Here is a 12,084-nt window from a genome sequence, read left to right on the forward strand (position 1 = left end):
AAATGCTTGAATTCATTGAAGCTGATACCATTTTAACAAAATGACTGTCTGGAATGACCACTTTTTAAAAAATATAGTTCTGAAAGATTCAAAGCATCTACAGATATCTGAGGTCCGTATTAAGTTCCAGCAATTGTGGAAAATTCAGTTCTTTTTCTTCTCCCTTCCATTAACAAAAAAGTGAACACATATATTGTAAAATATTTACGGCTGTTATTGGTAGAACAGGCCTAAATTACTGTTTTCTCTTAATCTATTCTGATTTATTTTTGACCAAGTCTTTACTGTGACCTTCAACAACTTAGGAACCAGAACTCTGCTATATGAATTGCTAACTGAATAAGCAAACAACTAAAATGGCCAGACATTAACTTTGACACTTAGAATATTATAAATTACTTTCTGGAAACACAAGGGCATCGCTGAGGAGTCCTCTTGTAAACATGAGAAACATTAAGTGATTAAGATATGACATCTGTTATAAAATGTAGGAAAGAAGGCTATGGAAAAGTTACAAAAGTAGTGAAAAATCATGCCACAACTCAGATAATTTAAAAACAATTACTTAGGAAATGTTATCTAATTCCTCCTTTTTCCACTCACTGGGTTGCTTGATTTTGCTACTTGTTTCACCAGCAGCATGCACCCCTCTGTTATGCACCACAGAGTAGGGAAAAGCTGCACTGCTACAAGTATAACTTAGATTTGCAAGCCGTGATACAGTTTTAATGCTACCTGGTGGTCTCCCTGGGCTGACTTTGTATCCTGCAGCTTTAGTTGTACCCAAGGGTCTGCCTGGACTTGTCTTAAATCCAGCTGCTTTGGTGGTCCCCAGCGGTCTACCTGTGCTTGTTCTGTACCCCGCTGATTTTGTGGTCCCCGACGGTCTTCCACGTTTGCCAGATCTGTTGAGGTTTTTCTTTTTCTTTAGTTCATCTTTCGTTTCTATACTCCTGCCACTCGTGGTTTGCAAGTGTGGTTCGTTTAATGCATCTGGTCTCTGGCATGGTATTGGCTTGTGGCTGACTGTGTGGCTATACTTGGTTTGTTGTGTGGAGTATAAGTCAAACTGATCAGTAGGCGTTACGTTGTCATCGTTAAGGCAAGAACTCTTTCCGGTCCCACAAAAAGGGGAGTTACCGCTGGCAACAGGATGCATCATTTTCTACCCAGGGAAAAAAATCAGAGATACAGATGTATAAAACAAATACTAGCATTCAACAGGGAAATATTTGTCTGACTTAAAGCTATGAGTGTTTTCTAAAATTAGAGAGGTTGGTTCAGGACACAAACACATGACTAAACAACACATCTGAATATAAAAAGATTAATTAAAAGCAAGGGTGGTTTGAAGTCACCATCAGCGAGCACCTAGCATCTAAACAGTACAAAAATATAAAATTAGTGCTATATGTAGATTTGCTTTAGCACAAATAACTTCACAAAGCAGTAGCATTTCAATCATTAGTGCTCTTAAAATGTACAGTAAAATCAGAACTGCTAAATGAGTATAAGTGTTGAAAATTGTGGAGCTGTTTTGAGAGGATATAAACCAATTATTATGTCATTTTCCTAAGCAAGTTTCTCCTAATACCTCTATCTTTAGTTTCTTTTTGTAAAAGTGAACGGGTGGGTTATGAATTGTTCTCTTCCCAGACTAGTACCAAAATGAATCGCATCAATGTACCGGAATCAACATTTTAAGCAAAAAAATTTTTCCCGGATTCTATAGTATGGCTCATGAGACTATATTATTTGCAGTCATTCAGTGACCTTTAAAGATTGCTTTGTCTTAACAGATGTATTTAACACATGACCTGCCTGATGTAGAACAGGTTGGGAGACTACTGGTGAAATGTAACAAAGCCACAGGGCAAGCTGGCCTTCAAGATGGTGTTGAAATGTCCCAATTTACAGTACCATGGAAAAGGAACAATTATAGGATGGTCTTGAACACAGCTATCAACTTTTTGAAGGCACAGATCTTTTCATTCCTATGTCTCTGTCAAGGTGAGCCAACTAATAAGGATGGTCCAACTTCAGAAACTTATGATGCCCATTGGACCCTATACTCTGCAGAGGATTTTTCCCACTGACTTTGACAACAGGTGAAGGCTGCTGAAATTCAGTGGCTTTGTTGATCTATGGACAGTAGATTGAGGTGTGTGTGTGGAGGGGAGGAATGATACAGTGGCTTTCAAGCATCCTCTAACCTTCTCCTCCAGAAACCCTCCTTGTTTACTTGGGAGCTGCAAGGAATTAATAAAGCAGATCCCAATATTGGTGGAACATGATTTTCAAAGCTGAATGTCTGCAGGATACAGCATTTAAAAGCACATATACAGTAATGGAGGCAGTGAAGAAGTCTTTTCTCTGTTGCCATGGTGTCTGCAAAGTGCCATCTAGGGGCTCTGGTGAACCAGAGTGACTACACTTGAAGTTGTTAAATTATTCACCTGCTGCAAAGGTTTACTTAGTTGCAGACAAAAAATATGTATTCACTCTGTTTTAGGGATTACTACTTTAGATAAAAAATCAGAGTTCAGGTTATTAGAGGCTTTGTCTTTCTGTTTCTCACAGCAGGTTCAGGCTACTAATAGAGCAGCCCCTTCAAATAAAATTAGAGGATTTTACAGCTCTCTACTGTACAAAAATACCCAAATTCTTAATCATGTTTAGTTTTAAATCACAATGGGAGCTTTGAATCAATAAAATTAAATATGTGTACAAGACATTTCAGGATCTGGTGTTTAGAATTACTTCTCCTAAAAGCTAGATTTCTTACATTTGGTATGGAAACATAGGGCTGCTTCATACAAAAATTCCCACACTGAAGCATCTTATATGTAGGAAGCTGCATGAACTCCATATGTACTTTGGTCAGACATGCTGCACAACACAAACAGCAGGGAAACTAGTACCAATCAGTGTTTCCTGCCATGTATATATGCAACAATATAGACATGTATGCATTCACTACATTTTATTGTAAACCATGGGGAATATTCTATGAAAATTCATATTGAACTGGACCCAAAGATTCTTAAGTTGAACTCTTTCCTTTCTTCTCCTATCGACTGCATCCCCTACATCCTTTCAAAAGCCCCTGCTAAAGATCAGGAAGCCCTTGGGAATGATGCAGGTATGTGATACACCATGGGAATGTAGAATAGGCAAAAAATCAGCCCCCCACCCTGAGTAAGCAGAAACACCCTTCTGGTTTCCATGTAGGAAATTTGTCTTGTGTGCAACAGCCTGAGAGTCATGTTTCCAATGTTTTTCTTTTCATTAGACACCTACGAGAGGAGCAAGTATATTTTTGAGAGATTAATTTGTCCTTCTCATATTTCATAATTACGTAAGTAATTACTGTCATAACGACAAAAGAAGAGAACAGTGGCAGGCAGGAGAGGTATGATCTTAGAGGAAATAACAGCATACGTCTCCTGCCTAATGTGAGAAATATAAAGCTGATCATTTTCCCCCCAGGAGTAAACTAAATTCAATATGGTTATGCCTACATCAGCATTCTCCCCCAATACTGCTTCCACGAAAAGGAAGCCAGAATTCCATCATCACCCCTTGTTTCAGCAGTTCTACAGTACTCTTTATGGATTTGTGACCCATGTAGCAAAGAATAACATTAAAATTACTGTGTGTGTGTGTGTGTGTGTGTGTGTGTGTGTGTGTGTACGCGCTACGTGCTGTCAGTGGTGGCCCTATGAATTAATGACCTCCAAAGTGTTCTATTATTAACAGCCTTGCTCAGGTCTTGCAAACTAAGGCTTCCTTTATTGAGTTAATCCATCTCATGTTGGCTCTTCCTCTTTTCCTGCTGCCTTCAACTTTGCCTAGCATTACTATTACTAGTGAATAAATATCCTAATCTGCAGTGTCAAGCTGCAGACTGGAGTGCTTACTCACAAACAGTCCAGTGATAGTGAGGATTTCCTTGTAAACAGTTACCTTCTGTCCTAGGCAATTTATGCTAAGGGAGAGAAGACATTTTGACATGCTTCCAAAAATTAGTTTGCTGAAATGTTTGGGTTTTTACCATTAAACAAGTAGCTTCTTACACACAGTCAAATTAATGCAACAGCATCTGCTGGGATCCTTGCACAAAGGCAAATATATAATTATGGCTTCAATCCTAAAATCACTTTCCTGGGAGTAAGTCCTACTGAATAAAATGGGACTTACTGCTGAGTAGACCAGTTTAGGATTACTCTCTATCATTAAACTAATAACCTGGAGATGCATAATGAGAACAGGAGCAATAACAGGAGAACCTGAAGCATGCCAAACTGTACTGAAACTTATAGTGCTCAAAAAAAACCCTCTTTTCACAACCAAGTTTTTAATATAAATGAAGGGACTAAGAATTCATTTAAACTTAGCTTCAAGGGAAAGAATTAACTGAAAACATGAAATGTTATAACCATAAATGTGCCCCCCATAATCAATGGGGCAGCACTACAGAATCCAGATTAGATGTACTCCAATTATAGGTTTTGTACAAAACCGAAACACTGAGGAGGGCATTTTTAAAGGGATTAGAACTGTAGTATATGGAACAGCTCAGGAGGGTGCTTTTTATGAGAACAAGATTGTCACCTATTGTGATGTTTATTGTGGTCCCTTCCAACTCTATGATTATTAATTGTATCACTTGTGTTTTGTGCATTACCTTCTGCCTTTGTAATCCACTTTCTGCATTCTGGTATACCATATCAGACAGTTTTTTCCCTGACCCTGTAATCCTAGTTTTATTGCACTGTTTACTGGATGATAATGATGGCTGACTGAATTGTTTTTTTCATATTTTGTTATCTTCCTTGAGTCTCAGCAGGAAAGGTAAGCGAAACACAAAGCAAATAAAGTCTGCGCTCATCAAACCAATCTTACATTTGAACAGCAAAACAAATATTCACAATGTGAATTAAACGTACACATACAAAATACAGGGTCAGCAACACATTTCCATTAAATACGTTCTATGTTTAAATATACAGAGGGAGGAAAAATGCAAAATCATCAAGCACAGCATTAGGATACTTTATAAGGCGTGGCAAGCACCAGAGGGACAGCGGTGTGTGAAGACTATGAGATGCTCTGAACGGCTAAAACAGCAAAGCGGGACAAGCCAGAATGGCAGAAGCCAACCCCTTTCTGATTGCTATGATTCTCATCACTGCCCCCCACAGTCCTGGAGTGTAAGCACTCTTCCTGGGACATTTGCAGGAACGCCTGCTTAGCTGGGGGTGTTTAAATCAATCACCACTAAGAGAAAAAAAATTAAGTGGGGGGGGGGCGGCCCACAGGGCTACAACTTTGCCACGGAAGGTAAAACAAAACAAAAAAGACTGCTAGCAACGTACGCCCACTTTCCCCACGATAGCTTAACACGGAAATTACCCTTTAACTTTCTCTAACACGCCCCTTTTCGAGACAGGAGCAGAAGGCTATCGCCCCCCTCTCGAGCGCCGAGCGCCTGCCTTTGTTTAAACGGCCAGTCCTAATGCTGCTAAGCGATTGGGCCCAATGTCGAACTTTGGTTTCTTCGAAATCTGGTCTTTTAGGACGGGGCGCGCCAACCGCGGTTGAGCGGCGAAGCCTTTGGGAAACAAACGAGAAGAGGGGGAGGGAAGGGAAGAGTCCCTTTCGCACCCTCCTGGGGATGCGCGTTGGCAGATCCGCCGTTCCCCCCCCCCCCCTCGGGGGCCGAAGGGATGGTTCCATTTCCGTTGCAACCTCCAGGCGCTGACCGGGTGGGAGAAGTAACAAAAACCAAAAAGCCCCCCGCCCCCCACCCCAACTCTTCCTTCCAGCTCGAGAGGACAGCCGTTTGTTTCCCCCCCCCGCCCCCACCCATCGCCGCGGCGGTGGGGAGAAAACTAGGCGCTCCCCGGCTCCCCTTTCAAGAGCTACGCCGGAGGGAGGGAGGGAGGGAGGAGGCGGCGCGCTCCCTCTGCCCCTTTCCCTTCCCTGCACACAGAGCCAGCGGGGTGAGGCTCCATCTTGCCACAGGAGAGGAGGAAGAGGGGAAAGCGAGAGCGCTGCTAGGCCCGGGGCGGCTCCTACCTGCGGGATTCAGGGCGGCGGCGGCGGGGGGGGGGAGATGGGGGACGGGGCGGCCGGTCCGTGAGGCGCGGAGCTGGACGAGGGCCGGCGCGATGCCTCGGCGGGGCGCTGGGGCCCCTCCCCACGGCCCACGGCCGGCGGCCTCCCCTCGCAGGCAGGCTGACAGGCGGGCGAGGGAAACGCGGGCGGCGGAGCGGGCCGAGCCGGGCCGGGCCAAGCAGCTGCAGGGAGCCGTGGCGGCGACGTGCGCGCTCCCGCTCAGGGCCGCCGCCGCCGCGGGAGCGAGCGAGCAGAGCCGTTGGGAGGCGGCGGTGGCGGGAGGGGAGGGGAGGGGAGGGGCCGGGGGGGCCGCTCGGCGGGGGCGGGGAGCAAACAAAAGGGAGCAGGGAGCGGAAATGCGTCCGCCTCGTGGGGAAAAACAAACACAAACCCTTGCCGGTCCGATACAAACGGATTATCACGAACGTCAACTTTAAACAACTAACAGTTTAGGATATTGTCGAAGGCTTTCACGGTCAGAGTTCATCGGTTCTCGTAGGTTATCCGGGCTGCGTGACCGTGGTCTTGGTATTTTCTTTCCTGACGTTTCGCCAGCAGCTGTGGCAGGCATCTTCAGAGGAGTAACACTGAAGGACAGTGTCTCTCAGTGTCAAGTGGGTAGGAAGAGTAATATATAATCAGAAAGGGTTTGGGTTGAGCTGAATCATTGTCCCAACCCCTTTCTGACTATATATTACTCTTCCTACACACTTGACCCTGAGAGACACTGTCCTTCAGTGTTACTCCTCTGACGATGCCTGCCACACCTGCTGGCGAAACGTCAGGAAAGAAAATACCAAGACCACGATATCTGAAGAAGTGAGCTGCGGCTCACGAAAGCTCCTACCCTGCCAGAAAATATTTTTGTTCGTCTTTAAGGTGCTACTGGACTCTGACCCTTTTCTACTAGTTTAGGGTTGGTTTGTTGGTTGTGGCAGGAGCTAGAGACCCACCTCATGCCGGGAACCCCGGGCACAATGAACCGGCCTCTCCTGTACCGCCGAGACGCTGCCTCGTGTGTCGTTTTTGCCGTGGCCAAGGGTGGCTGTGTGGGTCGATGGCCCTCAGGTCGCTTCCGACTCACGGCGACCCTCTGAATCAACGTCCTCCAAAATGGCCTGTCTTTGACAGCCTCACTCGGGTCTTGCCAATGGTCTTGCTGTGGCGTCCTTTATGGAGTCAATCCGGAAACCCTCTGATGAGGCAATCCAAAATAGGGGGGGGGGAAGCATGGCTACCCCACTGGAATTTGCAACCGTGGGGGAAGAAGTATGAGGGAGAGAGAGCAATGATCAGAGGAGTGGATGGGAGAGGCTGGGAGGTAGCCTTCACCGAATGGAGGACCCTTCATTAGGGGCGTCTCAAATGTCAAACGTAATGGGCAAGCTTGTTCGCGAGTTCAAGATATTTTGATTGGTCCTAATAAAAGGCTAGTCTGATCTTGTCAGGTCTCAGAAGCTAAGCAGGGTCAGCCCTGGTTAGTATTTGGATGGGAGACCACCAAGGAATACCAGCGTTGCTGAGCAGAGGAAGGCACTGGCAAACCACCTCTGTTAGTCTCTTGCCATGAAAACTCCAAAACGGGTCGCCATAAGTTGCCTACGACTTGACGGCACTCTACACACACACACACAATAAAAGGTACTCCTGGTCGGGTTGGTTTGGGTTTTTGACCAGGCCCAGGATAGCTACCAGCAATCCTGAACATAATTACGACTTAGGCACAGTATACTTGTAGGACTCATTTCTTTTAAAAGATTTACGTGCCACTTTTATCACGTTGAAAATTGTTCACAATCCTTAATAATGGCTTTGCAGAAAGTCTGTAACACAGTAAAGCACTTAATGCACACACCACGAAAGAATCTACGCAACAGTGCAGTCAACCATCAGCAAAAAGCTGACCAGAAATGTGGTATAGTTTTTTGTGAAAGACCAGACAAGATGAAGACATCTGCTTATTTTATTATAGTGTGCCTATGTTTAGGATGGGTATAAACACTACTATAAAAGGTAAAAGGTAAAGGTCCCTTGTGCAAGCACCGGGTCATTCCTGACCCATGGAGTGACGTCACATCCCGACATTTACTAGGCAGACTTTGTTTGCAAGGTGGTTTGCCAGTGCCTTCCCCAGTCATCTTCCCTTTACCCCCAGCAAGTTGGGTACTCATTTTACCGACCGTGGAAGGATGGAAGGCTGAGTCAACCTGGAGCCAGCTACCTGAAACCAACTTCTGTTGGGATCGAACTCAGGTCGTGAGCAGAGCTTGGACTGCAGTACTGCAGCTTACCACTCTGCGCCACGGGGCTCCTAAACACTACTATAGAGAGGCTAAATATTATTTTTAAAACTGTAACATGTTTTAGTGTGTAACGTATCTAATTTGGAACAGTTTGATTCACTAAACTGAAGTTGTTCAGATGTATGTTTTCACCTTTTTCATGGAGACTTGGGGAACTGCAGAAAAATAGTTTTAAAAATTGGCTCAGCAGGAACAAAGAATACTCACTGCACTCCAGAGAAAACAACAGGATGTTGAGGGCCGTTAAATTTAAATTCAAGAGGGGAAAAATTAGAGAGAAAACAGAAAAGGTAGAAGGAATTCACCTGCTTGTGCCCATAACAGTTTATTGTACCTTGGAAGTAGAGATTAGGAAAGGGGACCATGATTTTCCCGATTAGTGGAGACCCTCTGAACATGATTCCCTATCCCCCCAGGCCAGGATCCCACACACTTTTAAGGCCTCTGCTCATGTTGAAGTCTAAGACCTAGGCAGGGAGCAAGATTAATTAGGGTTAGATGTGCTTCCTCAATTCATAACTGCATCTCCCAGAGTTTCTTAAACTGAAGGGGGCACATAGAGGGTATAATTACGAGTACTCCAATTCCTCCCCTATACCACACAGGAAGTGAGAAGTTAAAATATCCCACTTTAGTATTGTATCTGTCACGAATAGATGAGTAGCATCCCCAAATCTTAACTGGGCAGTTATGACATTGTGTTGGATTGCTGAGGTTCAGAACTACAGAAGATGAAAGCTGCTCATCTAGGCTTGTGTGTGTGTGTGTGTGTTAAGTGCCGTCAAGTCGTTTCCAACTCATGGCGACCCTATGAATCAATGTCCTCCAAAGTTTCCTATCCTTAACAGCCTTGCTCAGATATTGCAAACTAAGGGCTGTGGCTTCCTTTATAGAATCAATCCATCTCTTGTTTAGCAATGTCTTATTAGTGCCTGATTTCCTATTCATTTACCACACTTTTCTAATTCCTGATGTTCCACTACTTGACTATATTGTACTGTCTTTGCAGGAGGGAAGCTTCCCCCATGTTAGTGAACGCATCGGACTGAGACGAAAAAGACAGCGAAGAGCGCTCAGAATGTTGGTGGGGAGAGGGAAAGGAGGGAAGGTGGGAGGAGATAAATGTTAGAGAGAGAGAGATGGTGATTAAGATAAAAGGAAAGAAAAAGTAGGGCTGCTAGCCAGAAATGGTGGAACAAGAGAAGGCAAGCATGGGGATAGGAAAAGAAATGTGTCTCCCATGGCTGGCCGGCCAACCCACCCACCCATCCATTGGCTGCAGGTCTCTAGACTTGTTGATTGGAGGAAGAACAGCCGTATGGCATCTTCATGTGTACCCTAAATAGAAAATTAGCCTAAGTGTCCAACTAATATATGTTAACACATAATAAATGTACATTGCACAGTGGTAACAGAGTAACTTTCTTAATCAAATTCATTTAAGTTGCCAGTGATCCCCCTGTCAAGGGCTGTCATCAGGACAGCTAAAGTGCTTTAATTATATACAAGAGCAAGTAAGACAGAGCCATAGAATTCTGCCCCCTATCTCTTCTAGATCCCCTCAAATGCTTTCCTCGCAACACTCCTTTGCATATGCAAACACGCACTGGTGCTTTGGATATGCCACTAGGTACTGTGAACTGTCTTGCCACCTTTAGGTAAAAATATAGATGATAAATAAGTGAATTAGTTTTTCATTATCCATATTTCAGATTTCTTTTTGCTGCTGCTATTTTTATAGAGCTGTAACCCACCCTCAGTTTTCAGGATTGGCCCTTGTGTTGCTGGTGTTTAAAGCAGTGGGCAGAGCTAGTGTGGTCCTGTTTCTGAATGTGAACTCCATTTCTTCCACACAGATTCTACAGTAAATCAAGCACATTGCTCTCTGTAAATTCTAGTAAAATGTGCTTAACAGCTTGATCCTAAACATTTAGGTAAGTGTATTCATCTGCACTGCTGCTGTGACATCATGTTTTGCAGTGATGCACTGACTGGGGAAGCTAAAAGCCCATTCTGTGGTTTGTCTGAGGGTGCCTCAAGTGTTAGGATCAGGCTGTTAGGCACCTATTGGTCATTTACAGACTCTTGAGACACTTTTTAGTCATAGACAGGTTTACAAGGTAGACATAAGGAGGACTGAATCCAATAGAAAGCCTTCCTCAAAAAATCTTTCACAGCATCCCCTTCAGAAGGTCCCTAATACTATCGTCTCATATTAAAAACCATTAGGCTTTAAAAATATTTTAAAGTAAGTCATTTATTTCTTTATTTAAAAAACACTCTATCTATTGTTCTTCTGAACAGGAAGACAGCTGCTTCCCTGCTGCTATGCATTATCCATAAGTAGCAGGGTACATGCAGCATGAGGCAGCAGAGACTTTGCAGCAGCAAATAAACAATTAAATATTTATCTACTGCACTTTTCATTCAAAGGCTTGCAAGCTGAACAGAGCCAGAGTGCAGTTTCCTCCATGTCTCTTTCCATAAAAGAGGCTTCTTATAAAATGGACTCCCAGCCCATACGCTGCCTTTTAGAATACGAACTAAAATTTGAGGCACCGTATCAATGAAAACAGCAAGCTTTTCAAACAGGCTAAAGCCCTTCTTTAAAGCTCTCATTAAATATGAAGCTTCTTTTATCTGTACATATTACTGATGAGAACAGCAACAGGGTTATTCTTGAAGAGTAACACCCTCACGTTTTTGTGATGTTCATGAGCAAATGCAAAATGTGTGTTTAACAGTAAACTTCCCTGCTCTTTACTTCCAGAAATTTCATTGATTAAGGAGATTAGTTCCCAAAAAACTAATTTAGTAGGACCGTTCTATAGCATATTTACTTAAGTGTAAATCCAAATTATTTCAAGGGACTTACAAGTAAGCATATATATAACCAGATATACCATGCTTCTTTGCAAGCAAGTTGCACAGAAAGCAATGGGGCATTTCTTTATAAACACACTTGCCACCAGGGTGGAAAGGTTCCACCAGTGTGTGTAGATGACTAGGTTTTATGGGTTACTGGATTAGCACAGAAGCCTGTTTGTTTGGAGCCTCAGAGGGCCAAATTAGACATAAGGAACTGAACTGCTGTCATTCTGGGTCTACTCAACATCTCATTAGGAAAACTGAAGGGAGGCAATCGTGCTATGCATCTCCTTGCCTACTCCCATCAGCCAGTGATCTGACATGGGGGTTGGAAAATGCAGTGTGATGAAGAGGCAGGGAGGTAGCAGATTTTGCTTACAAACAATAGTTTGTCCCTCAACTCTGGCCTGAAACCACATCTGCCCTCATGCTAGGATCAAGAGCCTACCTTAGCCTCGCTAGTGGTACAACAGCCAGCACTACTATGGGATGCTAGTGAATGCCAGAGAAAAATTGCTTTAGTCACAACATTGTAAACAAAATTATTTTCAGTATTACTAAAGCCGTCCTCAAGATTGTGCTATTCGTGTTTTACACTGAATTTCAGGATTCTTCAGGGAAAGGGGGAAAGGCTCTTAAGGAACCAGGTTTGCCAGGCAGACTCTGTGTGCGTGCCACCAGGCACAGCCTTACCTCAACCCCCCCTTAAGAATTGAAACAATGGTACAGAAGCAGCATAAAGATGTTTTCATTCAAACCTGCTTTCATAATGACTTTGTTAATTATGTATGAG

The 12,084-nt window shown here is 43.8% G+C and overlaps 1 protein-coding gene across 1 annotated transcript; it reads right to left on the bottom strand.

The window, feature by feature from the left end:
- Positions 1-301: 301 nt before the first annotated feature.
- Positions 302-6,088, bottom strand: C1H5orf24 (chromosome 1 C5orf24 homolog). Its single transcript, XM_056866912.1, has 2 exons — positions 6,082-6,088; positions 302-1,165 (listed from the first exon to the last, which is right to left on the bottom strand). The coding sequence occupies exon 2, from the start codon at positions 1,160-1,162 to the stop codon at positions 566-568; it is 597 nt and encodes a 198-aa protein (XP_056722890.1). The 5' UTR covers positions 1,163-1,165; positions 6,082-6,088; the 3' UTR covers positions 302-565.
- Between the last annotated feature and the right edge of the window lie 5,996 nt (positions 6,089-12,084).

The sequence above is a fragment of the Euleptes europaea genome, chromosome 1 (assembly GCF_029931775.1).
Source record: "Euleptes europaea isolate rEulEur1 chromosome 1, rEulEur1.hap1, whole genome shotgun sequence".
Taxonomy (NCBI): Eukaryota; Metazoa; Chordata; class Lepidosauria; order Squamata; family Sphaerodactylidae; genus Euleptes; species Euleptes europaea.